General features: G+C 45.7%; 1 protein-coding gene across 1 annotated transcript; it reads left to right on the top strand.

Moving 5' to 3' along the window:
- The first annotated feature begins 23923 nt into the window (after positions 1-23923).
- Positions 23924-26429, top strand: LOC134979975 (C-reactive protein-like). Its single transcript, XM_063946576.1, has 3 exons — positions 23924-23975; positions 24842-25365; positions 26244-26429. Exons 1-3 carry the CDS (start codon positions 23924-23926, stop codon positions 26427-26429), a joined length of 762 nt encoding a protein of 253 aa, XP_063802646.1.
- Positions 26430-27326: the final 897 nt, after the last annotated feature.

Below are 27326 nucleotides of genomic sequence, written 5' to 3'. Positions count from 1 at the left end.
ACACAATATATATGCGACACTTACCAAGAACAGCAGAGATAGAAAATACGACTGTAAACGCCGTGGATTCCGGGTGATGCATTCCGGTATCACTATGAAAAGAATAAACATAGGGCTGTGAATTAATCTTGCACAGTTGCTAATTACCTGGCTTTATATTTCCCCATTTCCAAGGCCTTGTCACCCACCCTCTCTGTCTGTTCTGACAACCTGATATATTACTATATTATTATATATAGCTTACCTGATAAAGGGCATAAATGAATCAATATGTCCTTTAATAATGGCCATGGTCAAGGTAATGATGACACCAACACTTGTCCATGCCACCCAAAAAAATGGTATGAACTCTAATCCTTGGATTGCCATACTATAGACAGTACAATACTCCAAGCTTCTGTTCACACTCGCCTACTTCAACCTATCAAAGGAAAATTGTATTTTCTGCACATCTAAAGGCTCACTGCAGTGATGTCATAAAGCTCTCTGACGTCATCCTTTTGTCACAAAATAGAAATTAGTATATTTAAAGGTGTATACTCATTTTTTTTTATTGTTACAAGAGGTTGGCTGGATAAACATGGGAAAAACTTTTTCTTGAACAAAATTGTGCATGCTAGAGAATAGTACATTGCTGTTTAGGGCAGATGGAGCTTTCTTTAGGTAATGAGGGGAAGTAAATCTATTCTTAATTGAAAAACATTATTCAAGCAAAAATAGAACAAAAATATACTTTGCTATAATTCCTCCAATAGTGACCTTGATGTCATTAGTACAATTGTAGAAAGTTACCCCAAACCAGCACATAGGGCTACCACATACTGTATACAGATATGTCCTCATACACTATTGCTGCAGTCACGCCTAAAGACACTTTACAGGATACCTTGGCTTGTGTTGAGCATTTTTTTTGCTTGAATATATGCAATATGACAAATCTACTTCAGGAGACTGCACTGATTAAGTAGATATGCAACACTTGTATATCTGTGTGCGACTGAGTCTGAGTCAGTATAAAAAGTGCTACGAAGCAGCGGCAGCAGCTTTCTTTCACTCCAAGTTCCTTTGTGCTTCATCTGTGACTTTGTACATATTATAAATTCATTCCTGTGTGGTTACAGTCACAGCCGCTGTCTCTGGTACAGACTGAGTGGTGTTTCGCTGTGTTTGTGGTGCAAATAAGATGCAAATTTAAAGAGAAAGACGCAACACTGAACTGCTCCGCACGGCTCACTCAAACCAAGCGTCTTGCGCTGCTTGTCGTATTGAGGCTAGGTGTATGAGGCTACATGTGTATGTACTTTATATGAACAGAAAAGAGAAATAAAGTTTTATTTTATTTATATATCTTGTTATAGTATTGCTTTTTCTATTGGTTGAGATAATAGAATGCAACAGTCAGTATAACTGATCAGCAATAAAGGAAACATCATTTACAAAGCTAAATAATACATGGACGTACAAAGGAAAGCATTGCAGAGGCCCAGGCTTGGGAAATACATCACATACATACATTTATAGAAATATATATTTGTTTTACTAAAGTTAGTAATATAATAAAGTCTTGTACAATTGGGCCAATTGCTCCACTGTCCTGCAGGAGGGATCATTTTAATAACATGTATGATGCTGAGCATATCCCGCTCAGTAGATGCTGTGAATGAACAATCAGTCTACAGGTCAGGTCAGCATATATTTAGCAGATTGACCGGTGCTCCAGTGTAAAGATGCATACACACGGTGAGATCCTTGCTATGGCCCTCATTCCGAGTTGTTCGCTCGCTAGCTGCTTTTAGCAGCATTGCACACGCTAGGCCGCCGCCCTCTGGGAGTGTATCTTAGCTTAGCAGAATTGCGAACGAAAGATTAGCAAAACTGCTACTAAATAATTCTTTGCAGTTTCTGAGTAGCTCTGGACCTACTCACAGATTGCGATCAGCTCAGTCCGTTTAGTTCCTGGTTTGACGTCACAAACACGCCCTGCGTTCGGCCAGCCACTCCCCCGTTTCTCCAGACACTCCCGCGTTTTTCTGTGACACGCCTGCATTTTTTTGCAAATGCTGTGAAAACACTGAGTTGCCGCCCAGAAACGCCCCTTTCCTGTCAATCATTTACCGAACAGCAGTGCGACTGAAAAGCGCCGCAGAAGCCACAGCAAAACTGCTAAATTTTGTGTTAAATAACTAAGCGCATGCGCCCTGCGTGCCTTGCGCATGCGCAATTTGCAACAAATCGCAGCATAGCGAAAATCGGCAACAAGCGAACAACTCGGAATGACCCCCTATGTCCGATTTTGACTATGCGATTTCCCTTCAACTCCCCCAGAGCCCAGAAGCACCGATTTTGACTGTACAATTTTGACTAAGTGCCAATTTCAACTATACTTTGTACTAGATAGTACACTAGATAGTCAAGATTGACTTACCTGCACAGTCTATCTAGCCTTGCGATACAAATCCCATGGGACTGCGTATTAGGGTTGAAACGGGATCGCAAGCTGCCTAACACCCTGAGAAGTGCACTAACGTTCCTTAAGATTTTGACTATATAGTAAAAATCTTACAGATTTATCTCTCCATGTGTACACACCTTTACCTTGATAGTGTTACTTTGCATTAGGAGCAGGAACATGTGCACTGGGAAAGTCCTAAGGGTGGACCCTTCACCTTACTGTGATTAATGTAATGTATGCGACTAATGATGTTCTGTAGTGTTAGACTGCATCTGTACTTCTGAAGTGCTGGTTAGGCTCCAATTTCATTATTACTGTACATAAAAGAATATATTAATACAAGGACAATTATAGCCTATATATATTTATATTCGGTTTAGTGTGCTGGATATATAGATATATACAGATACATATAAATATATAAATTATTTATTGTGTGTGTATATATACAGTATATATATATATATATATATATATATATATATATAAAAACAAGACAGCACACAAAGCCATTCAATTTGAAGCAGTAATATATGTGGTGCAAGGCAGCAATACTAATAAAGACACTCACTTTCCCAGCATAGCAGAAAAAGTAAACAAGCCAGCACTCACGTGTTTGATGAAAAAAATTAAGGGTTTAATCCTTAGTCAAACGGCATGGTCACACACAGTAATAACACAAGTACAGCCCGACAGCTGTTTCAACCGTTTCCTGGTTTTCCTGAGGAAAAGTGCGAATGAAAGGATTGCAGGGGGTAATTCTGAGTTGATCGCAGCAGCAAGTTTGTTAGCAATTGGGCAAAACTATGTGCACTGCAAGTGGGGCAGATATAACATTTGCAGAGAGAGTTAGATTTGGGTGGGTTATTTTGTTTCTGTGCAGGGTAAATACTGGCTGCTTTATTTTTACACTGCAATTTAGATTTCAGTTTGAATATACCCCACCCAAATCTAACTCTCTCTGCACATGTTATATCTGCCCCTCCTGCAGTGCACATGGTTTTGCCCAACTGATAACAAAACTGCTGCTGCGATCAACTAAGAATTAGGCCCGTAGGCCCTCATTCCGAGTTGTTCGCTCGCAAGCTGCTTTTAGCAGCTTTACACACGCTAAGCCGCCGCCTACTGGCAGTGAATCTTAGCTTCTTAAAATTGCGAACGAAAGATTCTCAAAATTACGACCACACACCTCTTAGCAGTTTCTGAGTAGCTCCAGACTTACTCGGCATCTGCGATCAGTTCAGTGCTTGTCGTTCCTGGTTTGACGTCACAAACACACCCAGCGTTTGCCCAGACACTCCTCCGTTTCTTCAGCCACTCCCGCGTTTTTCCCAGAAACGGTAGCGTTTTTTCGCACACACCCATAAAACGGCCTGTTTCCGCCCAGAAACACCCACTTCCTGTCAATCACATTACGATCACCAGAACGAAGAAAAAACCGTGAGTAAAATTCCTAACTGCATAGTAAATTTACTTGGCGCAGTCGCAGTGCGGACATTGCGCATGCGCACTAAGCGGAAAATCGCTGCGATGCGAAAAAATTTACCGAGCGAACAACTCGGAATGACCCCCGTATAGCGGCTACAAAATAATTTTGTGCAGTTTCAGAGTAACTTCAGACCTACGCTTGCGATCACTTCAGACTGTTCAGTTCCTGTTTTGACATCACAAACCCGCCCTGCGTTCGCCCAGCCACGCCTGCATTTTTTCGAACACTCCCTGAAAACGGTCAGTAACCACCCAGAAACGCCCACATCCTGTCAATCACTCTGCGGCCAGCAGTGCGACTGAAAAGCTTCACTAGACCTTGTGTGAAAATACATCGTTCGTTGTAATAGTACGACGCGTGTGCGCATATGCATGCGCAGAAGTGCCGTTTTTTTGCCTTATCGCTGCACAGTGGGGGTAATTCCAAGTTGATCGCAGCAGGAAATTTTTTAGCAGTTGGACAAAACCATGTGCACTGCACGGGGGGCAGATATAACATTTGCAGAGAGACTTAGATTTGGGTGGGTTATTTTGTTTTTGTGCAGGGTAAATACTGGCTGCTTTATTTTTACACTGCAATTTAGATTGCAGATTGAACTCACCACACCCAAATCTATCTCTCTCTGCACATGTTATATCTGCCTCCCCTGCAGTGCACATGGTTTTGCCCAACTGCTAAAAAATTTCCTGCTGCGTTCAACTTGGAATAACCCCCTGTGAACGAATGCAGCTAGCGATCAACTCGGAATGACCACCTATATGTGGCCAGAAAAGTAGCCATACACATTTGCGCCAATGCAGATTTGCCAGATTCTGACATTGTCACCTGGACAGAGTGAGGTATGACAGAGTATGCCGCATGCAGTAAGGGCGTGCTCGTGTAGCTGCTAACAGATGCAGACTGGCACACAGGAGAGAGCCGTATCACTTGTATGAGGGCAGGTGTCAGTACACACCATGTGCTACTGGTGCCACCAATAGTTGCTACTTTGCATTAGTACAATACTGCTGCTTTTATAGCGTCATCTTATGCCTGCGATTCGGGGCGTAAATGCAGACAGTTCTGAATATGCCCCAAATTATGGTAGTACACAGAAATAAACCAATAAAAAAACTAGTAATCCTTTCATTTTTTTTTTTTTTTTGCTGTAATCACACAATGTCCCCTATATTACATACACCCAATGAGATTGGCCAGTCTGACATTGCTCCGGCTATGAGTAAAAGCCAGTATAATCACAAAGGGTTACAATCTCTGTATAAAATATAACTTATTTACATTCTCTCATCCAGCTCTCAGAGAGTCAACAAGCCTTTGTTATAGGGCCAGGATAAAGCTGCTTGTACAAGTCAATACAATCTTACATACAAAAGGATATCTGAGATTTGTATTTGCAGAGTGACTGACTGTATAATAAATAGTTACACAGCATGTGTTATATGGTGGAAAAGGTGTACAGCTGATGATAGATGATAGATAGATAGATAGATAGATAGATAGATAGATAGATAGATAGATAGATAGATAGATAGATAGATAGATAGATAGATAGATAGATAGATAGAGCCTATGCCTAGCATAACCACTTCTTGCTTCTGTATGCTACAGTACGTAACCTTATTTTCTATAGCTGACAAATAGGGGATATCTGTGCCAGGTATACAGATGCCCCCACAGTGCCAGGTATACAGATGTCCCCACAGTGCCCCCTCCCCCCCTCCCGTGCTGCTTACCGCTCCTTTCGGCGGGACACGGAGGAGAGCGCGGCTATGTTGGGCGGCGGCGTATAGTACTTGAAACCAGCCGCCGGTTCGAGAGCCAATCAGAGTTCGCGGACGGGCAGCCGTGGCTCCTGATTGGCTGCCGGTCCGCGAGCTCTGGTTGGCTCACGAACCGGCGGCTGGTTTCAAGTTCTACACGCCACCGCCGCGCTCCTCCCTGTCCTGACACTGACAGCTGAGACACGCTGCCGCCGGACTGAGCGGTGGCGTGTCTCACTGAGAGAAGCGGGTGGGACGGAGCAAACGGCTTTGCGGGCCTTATACGGCCCGCGGGCCGGAGGTTCCCCACCCCTGGCATAACCGTACGCAAATACCAGAACATCAAAGAGTTTATCTATCTGCGCCAGGAAAGGTCATCCACAATTCGGCATACGCAAGAGGCTGGAGGTGGTCATTGCTGATGTCAGAGACCCACCCGGAAAAAACACCTTACCACGAGTGCATTTTTACAAACACACCCACAAAACGCCATGTTTCCTCCCCTAAACGTTGGCTTCCGGTCAATCAAAATACGATTGCATTGAAGCACAATGTGTTCGCAGAAATAGTTGCTATTTGCGGGTGCACACACACAATGTGAACGCTGGGCATGCGCAGTCGTTCGATAATCGGCCCGATTGCGATCCAGCCTGAATAGGGTCCAGTGTATGTAAACTCCAGTCACATTGCGTAAGTGTTGTTGATAGTAATGGCGGCTGCTCTTGTAGGTGGGGGCTGGACAGCGGTGTGATCAGGTCAGCCCCTCTATGTTTACTAAATCATCTTCATCTGTAAGTGATTTCTATCACACAAAGCAAAACTGTTTTTTATTTTTTTTTTGCTTTTAAATGGAATCTTATTTATTATCAGGATGTATCTGTTGCTGCAGTATTATGTGTTTGCTGTACTGAGAATGTATGTGAGAGGAAGTCCCATGTTACCTTAATAAAGGTGGGACACTCTTGTAATAAAATAAACAGCAGATGTAAAATAAATAATCACCAAATCTTTGTTCACACAGTGTCTCAGTTCCTAACATCACACACAAATAAATCTCCCAGTACACACAATATCTCCCACTCGCTCCTAGACTTCACTGGGTGAGAGACGTAAGACTGCGGCTCTGCTGATACACCTAGAGGTAAGGTGTCTGTGGTAAGCTGGGGCATTGGGGTGTGAGGGGCAGCCAGCAGCGGGGGAAGTTACAGTTTTGCGCTTTGGTCCAATATACAGAGGTTTTTTTTTACTACATAAAGTTTTGTGGAAAATAAATGCAAATAAACAATAAATATTCTAAAATGAGAGGAGCGTTCAGTAACATACGTACTGTATATGTACCCGACACTTTAAAAATAAGGGATTTATAAAAGTCTATGGGAGAGAGCTCGCTGTGTGTGCGTCCGCTCGGGTTGCAGCCAGAGCACCAACATTTTTTACAACTGTTTTATTGATGTGTTTATTTCTGCAGCCCCTGCCCTCTCTATAACCCTACATAGTCTCCCTTTACCTGCCTCCATTGGCCGCAGTCCCAGGGGTATGGTTGCGGAGCCAGAGGGTTACTTTAGGTGCCCCTGCAGGTTGTGGCCTACCCTGGGAGGAAAAGCCGCCGCCTCAAGTGAGCCGGAGTGACCGCCGCGAGAGGCTCGCCAGTGCAGAAGTGTCCGGCGTTGTCCCTACATCATGGGAGCAACTGGCTGAGCGCACAGATCTGGCTCACCTCATCCACTTTCTGATAGGAGCCCTTGGGAGCGCAGTGCTTGCCACCGCAGGCGGTCCGTTGGCTGGCGTGGTGGCTGGCTGTATCTGCCTGCCGGAATCTCTGCCTGGGAGACGTGGTCCTGCTGGACCTGGGTCACTGCAGTGGGGAGTCACCTCCTTTCTCCCTTTTCCAATATCTCAGCACTGTACTGTTTAAGGGAGAGTCTGCTTCTTGGGAGGGAGACCCTGGTGCAGGTTCCTGGCACTGAACATATATGCTGGCTCTGCTTCTCTCATTCAGTCCTTCTATCTGTGAGCCATTTTGATTGGTGGCATGATTATTGAGTCTCCCTGCCACACGTTGGGGAACTTATTATTTCCTTAATCTGCTCTACTGCCCTGCATGAATACACCTCCCTCAGTAACCACAGCCCCTGACACTATTTGCGTAAAGTGTGTCTGCTGTATATTTGACTCCTCTGTTTATCCGATTGCTGACCGTCCTACTACATCTCCCACACATATGTTGTAATCCAGGATACTAACCTGAAGATCCTCTTACCAGTTTAATCGGATTGATGGGGTCTGGCTCCTTCAAATGATGTGAGATACCCGCTGCCTGACTCCCCCCTCTACCCAAAGCTACTGACGAGACCCAGTGGACATTCGTTGTAACCTGTCCCTAAGTTGGCGCCTCTGTATTACCAGATATTGTGAGCAGAGTGAGCACTCGGATCAATAAAGGAGCTCCACAGGATATTACTCAACACTTTTCGCGTCGGGATAAGTCAGTATATGTTTCCTCACTGCCATCTGCACTGCCTAATCAGATGATGGATCCAAAAACTGCTTCTTCTACTAAGGAGGACATACAATCTCTTCAGAATATGATACTAGACCTTAAAAATTCTTTCACCACCGCTCTCCAGTCGGCAATTGGGTGAATTAAAATCTGACTTGGCAGCTTTGGACTCTTGCACCACTTCATTGGAATCACAGAAAAACAGCATGACTTTCAAAAACGAGTAAGAGACAATATGAGTTATCTTTATGGCGAATTGGATTTCCTCAAAGATAAAGTTGAGGATACTGAAAATCGCAAGAGACCATAGGCGTGCACAGACACTGACAGGCGGGTGCCGCTCCGGACTTCCCCCCCCCCCCTCCACGGCATTATAGTGTTCTATCACCTCCCCTGTCCTGGATATAGACTGCTTACCTGGGCCGCCCAGGTGAGCAGTCTATATCCAGGACAGGGGAGGTGAGAGAACACTATAATGCCGTGGAGGGAGGAAAGTCCGGAGCGGCACCCGCCTGTCAGTGTCTGCGCACGCCTATGCAAGAGACAGAACAACTTGCGCATTCGAAATGTTCCAGAATCCATATCTGTCTCTGAACTGGAGCCATATCTCAAAAGGCTGTTTCTATACCTGGTTTCATCGCTGTCTGAACCTGCAATTCTGATAGAGAGAGCTCATCGCGCATTGAGGTCTAAACCTATGTTGAGACTAACACTGGTAATATTTCATATTTGTGCCATGTTTTTTTTTCAAATGTTTTCAGTTACTTATTAACCATTACTATAATACTTATTCTTGTTGTTGCTGACATAACATTCTGCCAACCTGTTACCGTTTGCTGGCTCTGTGCAGTTCCTGTTTAGTTCCTGTTTATTAGTGTGTGTTTTTTTACCTCACGGCCCTGTCCGGTGGATTAGATGCAATGACCATGGGTTTGGGTTTCCAGATTGAACCCTGATCCGATGCTGTGTGGCATGCCTTTATTTACCAATCAGCACTGTTACTCTGCCATAGTTCTATTTTCGATAGTGTAATATATACTGTTTAATGGTTTGAACTAATTCTGTGGGGTTCATTTACTAAGATGGGAGTTCTATTTAAGGTGGGATGTTGCCTATAGCAACCAATCCGATTCTACTTCTCATTTATCTAGCACCTTCTAGAAGATAATACCTGGAACCTGATTGGTTGCTCTGGGCAACATCCCATCTTAAATAGAACTCCCATCTTAGTAAATTTACCCCTACGTATCTTCTGTGTCTCCAGCTTGCTCAGCCGTGCTATTTTATGTTAAGATTTCCACCCATTTAATTTACTTTTAGCTTTGGAGGGGGGGTTTCAGCGCCTTTGCCATCCATTTTCTCGCCCCGTTATTAGGGATTATAGATATGAATTACTCTATAGTGCAGGGATGTGCAGTCAGGGGAGGCAGTGCCTCCCCTGTGATTAATTATTAAAATAATACAAAGAAGATACTTATGACACATATTCTGTGTCATAAGTATCTTCTTTATTTTATTCTAAGAATTTTAACTACTAAAATCAGTTTGGGAGGCACTGATAGCAGTGCCTCCCGTAGACAATGGGAATGGGACAGAGCGGGCCCAAGCACTGGGCTTTAAAAGCCCATTAAAAAAAAGCTTGAAGGCGGCACTTAAACAAGTGCCTCACTGACAGGGACACCACCCCCATGTCAGCGAGGCACCTGTGATTGGACAGCTGATCCAGTGCTGGATCCGCTGTCCAATCTCCCCTATATGCGGCGTGGAGGGCGGTAGTGATGGCGGGTCCCGGCGGTGGAGCTGTCCCGGGCACCTGGCTACAGCAGCGGAGGAGAGGTGGCCCTGAAGACTGCAGCGTTGGGAAGCGGCGGAGGCCAGCGCTCTTCCCTCTCCTCCCAGCCAGCAGCAGCGCCTACACTCACTGTCCGGACACACAGGTGAGGAGGGGGGGGGGAGGGTGCGATGAATCTCGGCCAGTGACGTGCGGTGAGGTCATAGACTGGGTATTGCACTGATTGAGATATATATATATATATGTGTGTATATCTCCATCAGTGCCTCCCCAGTCTATGACCTCACCGCACGTCACTGCTTTAGTGTCTATACCCTCTTCAAATATACTGAATTTGAATCCCACCAGTGAGCTCTCTCTGTTCTAGAGCTCAACTATAATAGCCAATTACCCTGTCTTTAGGGTACTTCGTCAACTTATTTTTCTCTCTTATTTTTTTTTTTGTTAAGGGTTTTATATATATATATATATATATATATAGGTAAACCCAAGGATGGCACTCACTGGTCTTGCAATAAAAACTGGACACGGTCCTTTTATCAACGTTTCGGGTTTATTTAACCCGTCATCAGGATACACATAACCATTAAACAATGACAATAAACATACCTTATATACCCCTCCATGCTGCCAAACGAGCGCGCCAAAAACTACTCTCAGATGAGCAATCAAGACTTCAATTAATCCGGGAGAACACAGCACCTTAGCAGTTGCGCCGGGTTGCCTTGACAACCCGGCCACTCCCATGGGCAGTCTGTTATGACGACGCGCACCAATCACGGGGCGCGCCAGCCGCCGCATCTCATGCAACCAATCAGTCGGCCGCAGCGCCCACCTATCACGGGGCACGCCGGCGGCCGCCACTGTTGCCATAGTAACCCGCCGTAGCTAATCACAATGCCTAGCATGGCATTCTATATCCATGGCAACTCGTTTGGCAGCTATATTCAAAATACCAACATCTACTACAAACTCAAATACTAACAATACACATAATCATAAATACAAATTAATACAAACAACATATATATATATATACACAAACATACATATACAAGTGCTTGTGCATACATATTAAATCAGATCTCAAATCCCTACAAGGTTACCCTATATCCACACACATGTATAAATAGTATCAGACCCTCCAACATGACCCGCCCCACTAGGTACAAAATGCTCTGTTTCTGGACTTCCCTCTTAATTTATGATTTCCATCACCTGTGTTGAACTAGTTAAATGATGAGAAAGCTGATTCTTCACAGGTGATGGCAATAATAAATTAAGAGGGAAGTACAGAAACAGAGCATTTTGTACCTAGTGTGACGGGTCATGTTGGAGGGTCTGTAGTATATGGCCATAAAAAATACTCAATTTAGTTCACCAAATTTAGGAACCTCATAAGTCGATCAGAACACATGAAATAACCCCTTATTTACCAGTACATGTTAAAAGTAAGATGATCATTAAGGCCTCTTGGTTTAACAGTATCTAATAACTGTATCCATTTTGTCTCAATCTGTAAGAGCCTCCTATGTCGATCTCCACCTCTTGGGCTATCTGGCACATGTATATTCTCGTATAGACATGTTCTTGGGTTGTGCCTCCTTTTCCCAAATAGCTCAATGCTCACCAATAGTTCCACTTACATGGACTGACCATTCTGCTTTAGTGGCGTCCTTTGATATTTTTGATGTACCCGGTAGCAAGACTTCGTGGAGACTTAACGAAACCCTGTTGAAGATCCCTCAGTTCCAAGACTTAATCAAATCTAAATTTCAGAACTATTTTGCTCTCAACTCACAGGACGACTGTAGTGCGTCCATGGTATTGGAAGCCCATAAGGCAGTTGTTAGAGGGTTCATTATTCAGTATGCGTCTCGCCGAAAGAGAGAACAAGAAAAACGTATCAATTCATTAACCAAAACTGTTGTGAATCTAGCGCACACACTACCCAGAACCCATGATAAGCTCATTATGCACTTCTGTAAGGTTGCTAATGCCTTGATAGCTAAAACAATGGAAAGACCAAAAAGCACTTTGCCTGACCGCACTTGTGGCTAAGATCAACTATATTGCCGACATGGAATATATCACTAGTTTACAAAATGATACAGTAGCTCAGTTTCACAACATCTGGTCCCCCTGGTACCTCGCACGCTCCTTACCCATACCCGGACTCTGCTGATATCCATATCTAAATCCATTCTCCCGTATTCTTATTTGCTCCTTTTTTACCTCTCCCTTCCCAACCTTGATTTTTTTTTCTCTTTTCTTTCCTCTCTTCTTCCCTTTTTTTCCTATCGAAAGTGTTCCTATTTTTGTTTTCTCTGTTTTTGAATTGATAATAAAAATAAAAAATAGAAACTGACCACCCAGCATATTACTCATGAAAACATAGTATATTGTTAACCGCTGATCATTTGAAGTGACAATGTTTATTATAGCTTTGCATCCCAATGTTTATATGTATTACACTGCTCTCGTTAACCAACATTTTTGATGTCTGATTTCACTGTGCTCACTGTCAAACGTTGTAATTGATTCTTTATTTCCTTGTACTGTGGTTATTGGTCAATTTCAATAAAAACCTATTGTTTGGGTGCTCATTGCTACACGTGCACCTACCTATAACTTACAGTTCCCCCCAGGAGTCACTGCACATCTCTGGTCTCTGTGGGTTACAATGTGGTAGGAGCCCACAAACATGCATATAAAAAACCAAGCTGACTCATACGCAAATGCGCGGGGGGGTTTCCGGTTGCCCAGAAACACCCACCCCCTCCTCTTGGCAAGTGGTTCAAATTATTACAATAGCAATGATATATAATACGATTACTAGAGCTGCCGCCACATCATGCAGTTTAAGGGACAAAGTAGAGCTGCTGCACATGCCCAGTGGTAGCAGCTTCTTCTACCAAGTTTGCTGTGTGTGTGGATCTGAGTCCTCAATCAGTGCCCTGCACCCGAGATTAGCTACTAAGAAGAAGAGACAGGAGCCTGACCATGAGGTGGGAGAATGTGTGCTTAGAAAATGCAGTAATGGTTCTATTATGTTTGTGTATTTATTATGGCATGTTTAACCTTTTCCTGACCACTTATTTACATTACTTAAATTTTCAGCCTATACTATAGACCATCCATACTGTTAAAAATTAATACTGTATTCTATACAGTATCCAGTATAAAAAAAGACCAATGTGTACATTAATGTCCAGGGTCATCATTACTAGGTTCTTCTACCTCTCCTCCAGATTCCCGCACTTGCTCCAATGTTCCGCAGAGTGGGAGATTGTGGACTGCATTAGGAAACCCCCCTCTAGAAATCCTGCGTTTGCTACAGTGACTGTAGGACATTGCAACTGCGTCAAAACAATTAACATCACTGTTGTTGCAATAAACTGCACTGGACTATGGGCCTAATTTAGACCTGATTGCTCCTCTGCGTTTTTGCAGAGGTCTGCGATCAGATTGTGGGAAAGTACTGGAAGGTATTTTAAGGGATAGAATACAGAAGTTCCTGGAAGCCAATAAGGTTATTAATAGGAACCAACATGGATTTGTGAAGGATAGATCATGCTTTTAATAGGTTTTTATGAGACAGTTAGAATAACCTAGATCAGGGAAGGGAGGTAGATGTAATCTTTTTAGACTTTGCTAAAGCTTTCGATACAGTACCGCACATGAGACTTATCTATAAGTTACAAGAACTTGGGCTACCAATTGGCTGGATAATAGGGACCAGTGAGTGGTGGTAAATGGAACTTTTTCAAATTGGACTAAGGTGGTAAGTCTGAGTTGATCGCAGCAGCAAGTTTGTTAGCAATTGGGCAAAACCATGTGCACTGCAGGGGGGGGGGGGACAGATATAACATTTGCAGAGAGAGTTAGATTTGGGCGGGTTATTTCGTTTCTGTGCAGGGTAAATACTGGCTGCTTTATTTTTACACTGCAATTTAGATTTTAGTTTGAACACACCCCACCCAAATCTAATTCTCTCTGCACTTGTTATATCTGTCCCCCCTGCAGTGCACATGGTTTTTCCCAACTGCTAACAAATTTGCTGCTGCGATCAACTCAGAATTAGTCCCTAAATGTGGCGTGCCACAAGGGTCTGTACTTGGACCACTATTGTTCAACATTTTCATAAATCATCTAGAAGTAGGTCTAGAGAGCATGGTGTAAATATTTACAGACGATGCCAAACTGTGTAAGGTTATAAATTTGGAGGGGGATGCGGAGTCTCTTCAGAACGACCTATTTAAACTAGAAGCATGGGTAGCAAAATGGAGAATGAGGTTCAATATAGACAAGTGTAAGGTAATACACTTATGTAGCAAGAACAAAAATACTACCTACAAACTAAATGGGGAAAAACTAGGGGATCCTGTACTGGAAAAAGATTTAGATAACAAACTCAACAGTAATACCCAAAGAAGGATTGCAGCAAATAAGGTAAACAAGGTATTAGCATGCATAAAACGGGGAACTGATGCAAGGGATGAGAGTGTTATACTCCCATTATATAAATCATTTGTGAGGACGCATCTCAAATACTGTGCACAATTTTGGGCACCATACTACAAAAAGGATATCCTGGAACTAGAAAAGATTCAGAGACGGGCGACCAAATTGATTAAGGGGATGGAGATGCTGGAATACAAGGAAAGGCTTGCAAGGCTAGGCATGTTCACACTGGAAAAGAGGAGATTAAGAGGGGACATGATTAACATTTACAAATATATAAGGCAGTCATTCCCAACCGCGGTCCTCAAGGCACACCAACAGTGCAGGTTTTAGTGATATCCAGGCTTCAGCACAGATGGTTAAATCAAAAGAACTGAGGTACTAATTAAGTCACCTGTGTTCAAGCCTGGATATCACTAAAACCTGGACTGTTTGTGTGCCTTGAGGACCGAGGTTGGGAAACACTGATATAAGGGGACAATACACAGAGCATGCAGGGGGATTTGTTTTTGGTAAGATCAACACAGAGGACATGTGGACATCGGTTTAGATTAGAGGAGAGGAGGTTTCACACACAGAGACGTAAAGGTTTCTTCACTGTAAGGACAATACATATTTGGAATTCCCTACCTGAGTAGTGATGGCGAACTCGGTCATTAATTTTAAGAATAGGCTAGATAAATTCCTAATGGATAAGGATATGCAGTGTTATGGTGGGTAGTTCACGCACTATAGTTAAAAAAAGAGTAATAAACATAACGGCCAACATTCACAACAGATATAATTGTCCTAAAAGTAATACAGTGTAGGAGACCAATAATAGGTTGAACTCGATGGACAAATTGTCTATTTTCAACCTCAGAAACTAAACTAAAGCCTCCGTCCATAGAGAGTGACCCCCCCCCGTGCAAGTGTGTGAATGCATACGTACGCAGTGCGAAACTTCACCAGACAGCGGACATCTGCCAATCCGTTCGCAACTCACTCACCAGCTAATGATTTTTCCAGTCTGTGTGTAGCTCAGGACTTACTCCTACAGTGCAATACAAACAGGCTGATCGGGACCGAAGCTGACGTCACACACCCTCCCAGAAAACGCGTGGGCACGCCTGCGTTTTTCCTGACACTCCCGGAAAATGGGCAGTTACCACCCCCAAACGTCCGCTTCCTGTCAATCACTTTGTGTACGCATAGCAAGCACAATTTTCGCACCATTCTTTCGCTGTCTGGCCTCGCACCTGCGCGTTGCAATCCATACGCATGCGCAGTCGTTCATTAATCGCCCATCATGCGAAATCACAAAACAGCTATCAGGTCTGAATTAGGTCCTATTTCCCAGTAAAATTCAATCTTCCCTTTGATGTTTCCAGTACATTATTAGAAGTTGTAATAAAATGTGACCCTCCATTAGTGGGCAGCCAGGTCGGCTCAGTATCGCAGCAAAGTGGGCAGGCCAGACTTCAATTCCGGTACAGATTTATATTTCTACAGTAATTCTTAGATTTATTGATCTAGATTTAATGATTTATATCACATGCATGTGTTTCGGCTTTTCCAGTTATATGCTATCAGTATTGGCAGAGCCTATGGTGTTTATAGGTTCTAGTGGTGTGTGATGGAGTTTGGTCCACATGTTGAATAGCTTAACTAGGGATTGGTTTATTAACCAGGTACAGTAGATCAAAGGTGGGAAACTTTTTTTCTACTAAGGGCCATTTGGATATTTATAAAATCCTTCGGGGGCCATACAAAAATGATCAACTTAAAAATTAGCCTGCCCCCCAGTAGTTATGCCCCAGTAGATATGCCCCCAGTAGTTATGCCCCCAGTAGTTATGCCCCAGTAGATATGCCCCCAGTAGATATGCCCCCAGTAGATATGCCCCTAAGTGGTACTGAGCGCGCGCCAAAGGAGTGCACACCAAAAAATGGGTGTGGCCACATGCCACAAAGGTTGTGGCCAATTAAAATGGGACGTGATACATATATACCCCCAATAGTGCAATGCCAGATACACATATACCCCCAGTAGGGCAGTGCCATATACACGTATGCCGCCACAGTGCCAGATACACAAATGCCCCACAGTACCAGATACACAAATTCCCCACAGTACTAGATACACATTGCCCCACAGTGCCAGATACACAAATGCCCCACAGTGCCAGATACACAAATGCCCCACAGCGCCAGATACACATTGCCCCACAGTGCCAGATACACATTGCCCCACAGTGCCAGATACACATTGCCCCACAGTGCCAGATACACATTGCCCCACAGTGCCAGATACACATTTCCCCACAGTGCCAGATACACATTGCCCCACAGTGCCAGATACACATTGTCCCACAGTGCCAGATACACATTGTCCCACAGTGCCAGATACACATTGTCCCACAGTGCCAGATACACATTGCCTCACAGTGCCAGATATACATTGCCCCACAGTGCAAGATACACATTGTCCCACAGTGCCAGATACACATTGCCCCACAGTGCCAGATAGATACACATTGCCCCGCAGTGCCAGATACATATTACCCTACAGTGTCAGATACATATTGCCCCACAGCGCCAGATACACATTGTCCCAAACATGCCCCCCACCTCACTGTGCTACTCACCGCTGCTGCTGTGTGTGTCAGGGGAGGAGAGCGTACTGTGGGCCTCTACTGCCCCTTAGTGCTCAGTCCGGCGGCAGCGTGTCTCAGCTTTCAGGGGCCAGGCAGGGAGGAGAGTGCAGCTATGTCGGGCGGCGATGGCGTGTGGGACATCAAACCAGCCGCCGGTTCGTGAGCCAATCAGAGCTCGCAGACCGGCAGCGTCAGCTCCTGATTGGCTGCCGGTCTGCAAGCTCTGATTGGCTCACGAACCGGCGCCTGGTTTGAGATCCTACATGCCGCTGCCGCCGGACATAGCTGCGCTCTCCACCCTGCCCTGACAGCTGAGATACGCCGCCGGACTGAGCACAAAGGGGCAGGAGAGGCGCACGCTGCGCTCTCCTCCCCTGACACACACACACAGCAGTGGGCCAGAACAAGTGGCTTTGCGGGCCTTGTACGGGCCGCGGGCCGGAGGTTCCCCACCCCTGCAGTAGATGCTAGTCAGTACAGGCATAATGCAGCAGGAATACAGGAACATACAGGTAGGACAGATCCAGCTAGGTTAATGCAGGTGGTGTGTGGTATCTAGAGCACACACCTGCACTTACACTCAGTGGCAGTGAAGTATACAGTATATAACACCCAGCGATGGTGACACCAGTGGCATATACTTGGGCATTTTAACAGAGGAGGGGGCCCATGTGCAGACTCCTGGTTGGCCCCCTCCTCTCCACGGTGCAATAGGCTCAGAGTCTATTGCGCATGTGCAGATCTCAGGAAACATGGCGTCCACCGTGTTCCAGAGACCAAGTTCACTACTGCTCATGCGCGGTGGTTATTTCTCTAACGTCCTAGTGGATGCTGGGGACTCCGTCAGGACCATGGGGAATAGCGGCTCCGCAGGAGACAGGGCACAAAAGCAAGCTTTTAGGATCACATGGTGTGTACTGGCTCCTCCCCCTATGACCCTCCTCCAAGCCTCAGTTAGGTTTTTGTGCCCGGCCGAGAAGGGTGCAATCTAGGTGGCTCTCTTAAAGAGTTACTTAGAAAAAGTTTTTAGGTTCTTTATTTTCAGTGAGTCCTGCTGGCAACAGGCTCACTGCATCGAGGGACTTAGGGGAGAGATTTTCAACTCACCTGCGTGCAGGATGGATTGGATTCTTAGGCTACTGGACATAGCTCCAGAGGGAGTCGGAACACAGGGCTCGCCCTGGGGTTCGTCCCGGAGCCGCGCCGCCGACCCCCCTTGCAGACGCTGAAGATGAAGAGGTCCGGAACCAGGCGGCAGAAGACTCTTAGTCTTCATCAGGTAGCGCACAGCACTGCAGCTGTGCGCCATTGTTGTCAGCACACTTCACACAGCGGTCACGGAGGGTGCAGGGCGCTGGGGGGGGGGGCGCCCTGGGCAGCAATGTATAATACCTGTATGGCGAAAAATACATCACATATAGCCCTTGAGGCTATATGGATGTATTTAACCCCTGCCAGATATCTAAAACTCCGGAGAAGAAGCCCGCCGAAAAGGGGGCGGGGCCTATTCTCCTCAGCACACAGCGCCATTTTCCCTCACAGAAAGGCTGGTGGGAAGGCTCCCATGCTCTCCCCTGCACTGCACTACAGAAACAGGGTTAAAACAGAGAGGGGGGGGCACTGATTTGGCGATATGTATATATATTAAAATGCTATAAGGGAGGAACACTTATATAAAGGTTGTCCCTGGATAATTATAGCGTTTTGGTGTGTGCTGGAAAACTCTCCCTCTGTCTCCCCAAAGGGCTAGTGGGTCCTGTCCTCTATCAGAGCATTCCCTATGTGTGTGCTGTATGTCGGTACGTGTGTGTCGACATGTATGAGGAAAATATTGGTGAGGAGGCGGAGCAAATTGCCTGTAATGGTGATGTCACTCTCTACGGAGTCGACACCGGAATGGATGGCTTATTTATGGAAATTACGTGACAATGTCAACACGCTGCAAGCCGGTTGACGACATGAGAGGGCCGGCGAACAAATTAGTATCTGTCCAGGCGTCTCAAACACCGTCAGGGGCTGTAAAATGCCCATTTACCTCAGTCGGTCGACACAGACCCAGACACGGACACTGATTTCAGTGTCGACGGTGAAGAAACAAACGTATTTTCTTTTAGGGCCACACGTTAAGGGCAATGAAGGAGGTGTTACATATTTCTGATACTCCAAGTACCACAAAAAAGGGTATTATGTGTGAGGTGAAAAAACTACCTGTAGTTTTTCCTGAATCAGATAAATTAAATGAAGTGTGTGATGATGCGTGGGTTTCCCCCGATAGAAAATTATTGGCGGTATACCCTTTCCCGCCAGAAGTTAGGGCGCGTTGGGAAACACCCCTCAGGGTGGATAAGGCGCTCACACGCTTATCAGAACAAGTGGCGGTACCATCTACGGATAGGGCCGTACTTAAGGAGCCAGCTGATAGGAGGCTGAAAAATATCCTAAAAAGTATACACACACATGCTGGTGTTATACTGCGACCAGCGATCGCCTCAGCCTGGATGTGCAGAGCTGAGGTGGCTTGGTCGGATTCCCTGACTAAAAATATTGATACCTTTGACAGGGACAGTATTTTATTGACTATAGAGCATTTAAAGGATGCATTTCTATATATGCGAGATGCGCAGAGGGATATTTGCACTCTGGCATCAAGAGTAAATGCGATGTCCATATCTGCAAGAAGATGTTTATGGACACGACAGTGGTCAGGTGATGCAGATTCCAAACGGCACAAAGATGTATTGCCGTATAAAGGGGAGGAGTTATTTGGGGTCGGTCCATGGGACCTGGTGGCCAGGGCAACTGCTGGAAAATCCACCGTTTTTTACCCTAAGTCACATCTCTGCAGAAAAAGACACCGTCTTTTCAGCCTCAGTCCTTTCGTCCCTATAAGAGTCATATCTGCCCAGGGATAGAGGAAAGGGAAGAAGACTGCAGCAGGCAGCCCATTCCCAGGAACAGAAGCCCTCCACCGCTTCTACCAAGTTCTCAGCATGACGCTGGGACCGTACAGGACCCCTGGATCCTACAAGTAGTATCCAAGGGGTACAGATTGGAATGTCGAGAGGTTTCCCCCCTCGCAGGTTCCTGTAGTCTGCTGTACCAATGTCTCCCTCCGACAGGGAGGCAGTATTGAAAACAATTCACAAGCTGTATTCCCAGCAGGTGATAATAAAATTACCCCTCCGACAACAAGGAAAGGGGTATTACTCCACACTATATGGTGGTACTGAAGGCTAGGTGAGACCTATTCTAAATCTGAAAAATTTGAACACTTACAAGGGTTCAAATCCAGATGGAGTCACTCAGAGCAGTGATAGCAAAGAACAAGGGGACTATATGGTGTCCCGGGACATCAGGGATGCTTACCTCCATGTCCCAAAATTTGCCTTTTCTCACCAAGGGTACCTCAGGTTCGTGGTACAGAACTGTCACTATCAGTTTCAAGACGATGCCGTTGGATTGTCCAAGGCACCCCGGGTCCTTACCAAGGTAATGACCGAAAGGAGGATTCGTCTTCAAAGAAAATGGACGACCTCCTGATAAGAACAAGGTCCAGAGAACAGTTGGAGGTCGGAGTAGCACTATCTCAAGTAGTTCTACGACAGCACGGGTGGATTCTAAATATTCCAAAACCGCAGTTGTTCCGACGACACGTCTGCTGGTCCTAGGGATGATTCTGGACACAGTCCAGGAAAAGGTGTTTCTCCCAGAGGAGAAAGCCAGGGAGTTATCCGAGCTAATCGGGATCCTCCTAAAACCAGGAAAAGTGTCAGTGCATCATTGCACAAGAGTCCTGGTAAAAATGGTGGCTTATTACGAAGCGCTTCCATTCGGCAGATTTCACGCAAGAACTCTTCAGTGGGATCTGCTGGACAAATGGTCCGGATCGCATCTTCAGATGCATCAGCGGATAACCCTATATCCAAGGACAAGGGTGTCTCTCCTGTGGTGATTACAGAGTGCTCATCTTCTAGAGGGCCGCAGATTCGGCATTCAGGATTGGATGCTCGTGACCACGGAGGCCAGCCTGAGAGGCTGGGGAGCAGTCACACAAGGAGTGTGATCAAGTCTGGAGAATTCTCTCCACATAAATATACTGGAGCTAAGAGCAAATTTATAATGCTCTAAGCTTAGCAAGACCTCTGCTTCAAGGTCAGCCGGTATTGATCCAGTGGGATAACATCACGGCAGTCGCCCACGTAAACAGAAAGGGCGGCACAAGAAGCAGGAGGGCAGTGGCAAAAACTGCAAGGATTTTTCGCTAGGCGGAAAATCATGTGATAGCACTGTCAGCAGTGTTCATTCCGGGAGTGGACGACTGGGAAGCAGACTTCCTCAGCAGGCACGACCTCCACCCGGGAGAGTGGGAACTTCATCGGGAAGTTTTCCGCATGATTGTGAACCGTTGGGAAAGACCAAAGGTGGACATGATGGCGTCCCGCCCGAACAAAAAATGGGACAGGTATTGCGCCAGGTCACGAGACCTTCAGGCGATAGCTGTGGACGTCCTGGTAACACCGTGGGTGTAACAGTCGGTGTATGTGTTCCCTCCTCTGCTTCTCATAACCAAGGTATTGAGAATTATAAGACATAGAGGAGTAAGAACTATACTCGTGGCTCCGGATTGGCCAAGAGGGACTTGGTAACCGGAACTTCAAGAGATGCTCACAGAGGACTAATGGCCTCGGGAGCTAAGAAGGGATTTGCTTTCAGCAAGTACCATGTCTGTTCCAAGAGGAACCGTGGCATCGGCCTTTAAGAAAGGACCTGCTCCAGCAGGGACCTTGTCTGTTCCAAGACTTACCGCGACTGCGTTTGACGGCATGGCGGTTTGAACGCCGGATCCTAAGGGAAAAGGCATTCCGAAAGAGGTCATACCTACCCTGGTCAAAGCCAGGAAGGAAGTGACCGCACAACGTTATCACCACATGTGGTAAAAATATGTTGCGTGGGTGAGGCCAGGAAGGCCCCACGAAAAAATTTCAACTAGGTCGATTTCTGCACTTCCTGCAAACAGGAGTGTCTATGAGCCTCAAATTGGGGTCCATTAAGGTTCAAGTTTCGGCCCTATAGATTTTCTTCCAGAAAGAATTGGCTTCAGTTCCTGAAGTCCAGACGTTTGTCAAGGGAGTATTGCATATACAGCCCTTGTGTGCCTCCAGTGGCACCGTGGGATCTCAACGTAGTGTTGGGATTCCTCAAATCATATTGGTTTGAACCACTCAAATCTGTGGATTTGAAATATCTCACATGGAAAGTGACCATGCTGTTGGCCCTGGCCTCGGCCAGGCGATTGTCAAAATTGGCAGCTTTGTCTTACAAAAGCCCATATTTGATTTTCCATTCGGACAGGGCAGAACTGCGGACTCGTCCCCAGTTTCTTCCTAAGGTGGTGTCAGCGTTTCACCTGAAACAACCTATTGTGGTGCCTGCGGCTACTAGGGACTTGGAAGACTCCAAGTTGCTAGACGTTGTCAGGGCCCTGAAAATATATATATATATATATATAATTCCAGGACGGCTGGAGTCAGAAAGTCTGACTTGCTGTTTATATTGTAGGCACCCAAAAAGCTGGGTGCTCCTGCTTCTAAGCAGACTATTGCTCGTTGGATTTGTAGTACAATTCAGCTTGCACATTCTGTGGCAGGCCTGCCACAGCCAAAATCTGTAAATGCCCATTCCACAAGGAAGGTGGGCTCATCTTGGGCGGCTGCCCGAGGGGTCTCGGCTTTACAACTTTGCCGAGCAGCTACTTGGTCAGGGGCAAACACGTTTGCTAAATTCTACAAATTTGATACCCTGGCTGAGGAGGACCTGGAGTTCTCTCATTCGGTGCTGCAGAGTCATCCGCACTCTCCCGCCCGTTTGGGAGCTTTGGTATAATCCCCATGGTCCTGACGGAGTCCCCAGCATCCACTAGGACGTTAGAGAAAATAAGATTTTACTTACCGATAAATCTATTTCTCATAGTCCGTAGTGGATGCTGGGCGCCCATCCCAAGTGCGGATTGTCTGCATTACTTGTACATAGTTATTGTTACAAAAAAATCGGGTTATTATTGTTGTGAGACATCTTTTTTAGAGGCTACTTCATTGTTATCATACTGTTAACTGGGTTCAAATCACAAGTTGTACGGTGTGATTGGTGTGGCTGGTATGAGTCTTACCCGGGATTCAAGATCCTTCCTTATTGTGTACGCTCGTCCGGGCACAGTACCTAACTGAGGCTTGGAGGAGGGTCATAGGGGGAGGAGCCAGTACACACCATGTGATACTAAAAGCTTGCTTTTGTGCCCTGTCTCCTGCGGAGCCGCTATTCCCCATGGTCCTGACGGAGTCCCCAGCATCCACTACGGACTATGAGAAATAGATTTATCGGTAAGTAAAATCTTATTTTTGGCTGTGATCTTTGCCGCGGCTGCAGTGCCCGGCGCGGGACTCCGGACAGGTGAGTAATAAAACATAGATGCACCCATTACAGATACGCCAATGGCAGGGGACAGGAGACAGGTGATAGCTCAGTGCTGATCATTGCTGAGAATAAGTGCACATTTTCTACCTAATTCTAGGCTGGCAGAGGTGCTCTAAGCTATTTCTTGATTTGAAATCATAGAAAATAAACCATTTTATTAAATATTGCTTATTATGTAAGCTTGACATTGCAGGGATGGATTTATACTGACATGTAAGTGCTCAGATCTTTAAGATTTGCTTCGGGATATTACTTAGTTTTTTTATTTAAATATCATTGTGAAACTATCTGAGCCGCATAAGTGGTCTGTGCTAATGAAATCTCCCCCTATAAATCTAATTATCACAGGAAATGGATACAATGATTGTTCTACTGATCCTTGCAAGTTTGTCAGGAACCCTGAGTGAAACTGGTAAGTATAAAGCTCACTGCAGCTTCTATATTAAATTGTATCTCCATTCATATATCACCTCCATTCATCTAGTACATCTGTGGTGGGTCGCTACTCCAGAACGCCTACATAAAGGGGGTCATTCCGAGTTGTTCGCTCGCTAGCAGTTTTTAGCAGCCGTGCAAACGCTATGCCGCTGCCCACTGTGAGTGTATTTTAGCTTAGCAGAAGTGCGAACGAAAGGATCGCAGAGCGGCTACAAAGTTTTTTCGTGCAGTTTCAGAGTAGTTCAAAACCTACTCAGCGCTTGCGATCACTTCAGACTGTTCAGTTCCTGTTTTGACGTCACAAACACGCCCTGCGTTCGCCCAGCCATGTCTGCGTTTTTCCTAACACTCCCTGAAAACGGTCAGCTGACACCCAGAAACGCTGCCGCTGCGGCGCCTTAGGCACGGCAAGTCCCACTTCATTACCATCAAAAGTTGGGAGGTATGCTGTAAGGAATGTATTATATCCCAGAACCACGCTCAGTTTTACCACTATGGTACATGGTACAACCTACAGTGTGTGCTAGGTATACTGATTAAAGTATATATTTAAAGTTTTTCAGAATGCAATGTTGGGATACCAGTCCCATGACCTGTCGTTGCACTCGCCACAGGATCTATTTCCACTCTATGGGTGACGTGGACACCCACGAGTGGGAATAGCCCCTGTGAGCCGGTATTCTGGCTGTCGGCATTGTCGACTGTCGGGATTCTGGCGTTGGTATCCTAACCGTTGGGATCCCGACAGCCGGCAAATTGACTGTCTCTCCTCTACAGTATGTAATTATGTAATACATTATTCTCTGTATTAACCATAATGACCAACTTGTTCCAATGCAGATATGTCTTGCAAGTCGTTCATTTTCTCCAAGGACTACAGTGTCCCTGCCGAACTGATTCATAATACTGACGGTACATATTCCAGATTCACGGTCTGCCTGAGATCCTGCGCAAATCTAACAGAGAGCGTCATGTTCAGCCTGCTGAGTGGACTCCAATTTGACTATCTGTTCTTAATTCTTGGAAGCGGTTCTGACACCAACACCGGCTTGATTTGGGTGGAAGGACAAAGAGTGGAAGTTGATTTCCCATCTAACCACAAACTAAAGTGGAGAAGTATCTGCCTGAGCTGGGACTCGCCCAATGGCGAGATGTTGGTATGGGTGAATGGAGAGACCGTCAAGAGGACAGAGCTACTGAAAAGGGGAGTGACCTATGTCAATCCCCGGACTTTTATTGGGCCAGGTCAAATTTTCCTAGGTGGTAAACCAAAGTTAGATGTGGGGGAGATTACAGATGTCCATGTGTGGGATAGTGTGCTGACCTCACAGGACGTCAAGGATTTTCATAGCAAGAAAGGAAAAGTTGGTAATATCATTAATTGGCGGGCCTTAAATTATGATGGAGCTGGCGGGGATTTTATTATAGGTCCATTTCGGTGCAAAAGTCCACTTAATTAGGTGTCATTTATGAAAACTAGTGCACAGGGGGGGGAAAAGGCGGTGTTGCTTATATTATCCAATCAGATGTTGGCATTTTTTCATACCAATTTGCAAAAAGAATACATTTAGGGACGTGTTCAGAGATCTCACCTTTTGCGCATGATCTGTAGCCAAACATACGCATTTAGTGGCAGTCTTAGATGCAGCTCAACTTGCGGCTGGAGAGGTGGCAAATGGGGAGTTCATATTTACTGTAGGTTGAACTTAGTAAGAGCTTGTCAAGGACATGCATGCAGAATTACTGGCTTTGTGAAGATGTGCCTATGCAGAGATCTGTCTGATTTCACCTTGCACCAGGTGCAGGACTGGTGCAAGTGGCAAGTGTGTGCTGATAATGATGACAGCATCTAAACACGCATATGGATAGTGGCGGAGCTGTCACATAGATGTGTACAACTCGATATACTAGCAAAAATTCACATTTAGTTCTGTGCACATAATTAACCACTTGCCTGGCATGGCCACATGTGATGCAACCTCACCAAGCTGGACTTTCCCTGTCACGTTCGCATCTGATATCACCATGTCAGAGATGCAGCCGACGGCTGCTGAAAGCTAATCTTCTGGCAGCCACCAGGATCAACCCGCTTGACCGGCCCCTCATTTACGTGGCAACCTCTTCTTGCTGGCCGGGCTACTGTAAGGGGGTAATCCTAAAAGGATCGCCAACTCGCAGCTGCAGGAAGACAGTTTTCCTGCAGCCTACGCTCAGGGACTCTGTGTCTTATCTGCCCCAGCAGGTGTCTATAGAGACGACCTCCGAAGCCTTTGCAGTTGCTCACAACTGTGTACACATTCACATCAGAGATGAAGATCCAGAAAACATTGACTTATTGGGCGGTATTCAATTATTTCCACCCCCTTCCACACCTGTTCTATTTCTGCTGACGGGCGTGGTATCATCATTTCAGCTCCCCCCGGGGTAGCGAGGTGCCCAACTCTTTACGCAGCTAAGCCTGATTACTATGGGTGCAATATGCGCGATAATGGAGATCACTTAAGATGTGATTTGTATAGGATTGGGGTTGGAGGATGATGCACACCCCAAAAATTATCCCAACACGCCCATGTTTTTGCCACCACTCCCCAGAACCTCCCATAAAACACCTGATTTCTGTCAATCATATGTGAGTGAATCATCACTGCGCGCATAATTGCAAATAAATTGCTGTGCGTATGCATTGCGGCAGTGACGCATTCACAATTTACAGATTATGGGCCTAATTCAGAGTTGATCGCAACAGCAAATTTGTTAGCCGTTGGGCAAAACCATGTGCACTGCAGGGGGGACAGATGTAACATGTGCAGAGAGAGTTAGATTTGGGTGGGTTATTTTGTTTCTGTGCAGGGTAAATACCGGCTGCTTTATTCTTGCACTGCAATTTAGATTGCAGTTTGAACACACCCCACCCAAATCTAACTCTCTCTGCACATGTTATATCTGCCCCACCCTGCAGTGCACATGCGGGGCCATTCCGAGTTGTTTGCTCGTTGCCGATTTTTGAAACGGAGCGATTAAGGCGAAAATGCGCATGGTACGCAGTGTGCATGCGCTAAGTATTTTAGCACAAAACTTAGTAGATTTACTCACGTACGAACAAAGAATTTCCATCGTTAAAGTGATCGGAGTGTGATTGACAGGAAGTGGGTGTTTCTGGGCGGAAACTGACCGTTTTCTGGGAGTGTGCGGAAAAACGCAGGCGTGCCAGGATAAAACGCGGGAGTGTCTGGAGAAACGGGGGAGTGGCTGGCCGAACGCAGGGCATGTTTGTGACGTCAAACCAGGAACGAAACGGCCTGAGCTGATCGCAGTGTAGGAGTAA

This window comes from Pseudophryne corroboree, chromosome 12 (genome assembly GCF_028390025.1).
Source record: "Pseudophryne corroboree isolate aPseCor3 chromosome 12, aPseCor3.hap2, whole genome shotgun sequence".
Classification (NCBI taxonomy): Eukaryota; Metazoa; Chordata; class Amphibia; order Anura; family Myobatrachidae; genus Pseudophryne; species Pseudophryne corroboree.
Note: the sequence above shows the minus strand (reverse complement) of the source record. Positions and strands in the feature narration are given on the sequence as shown.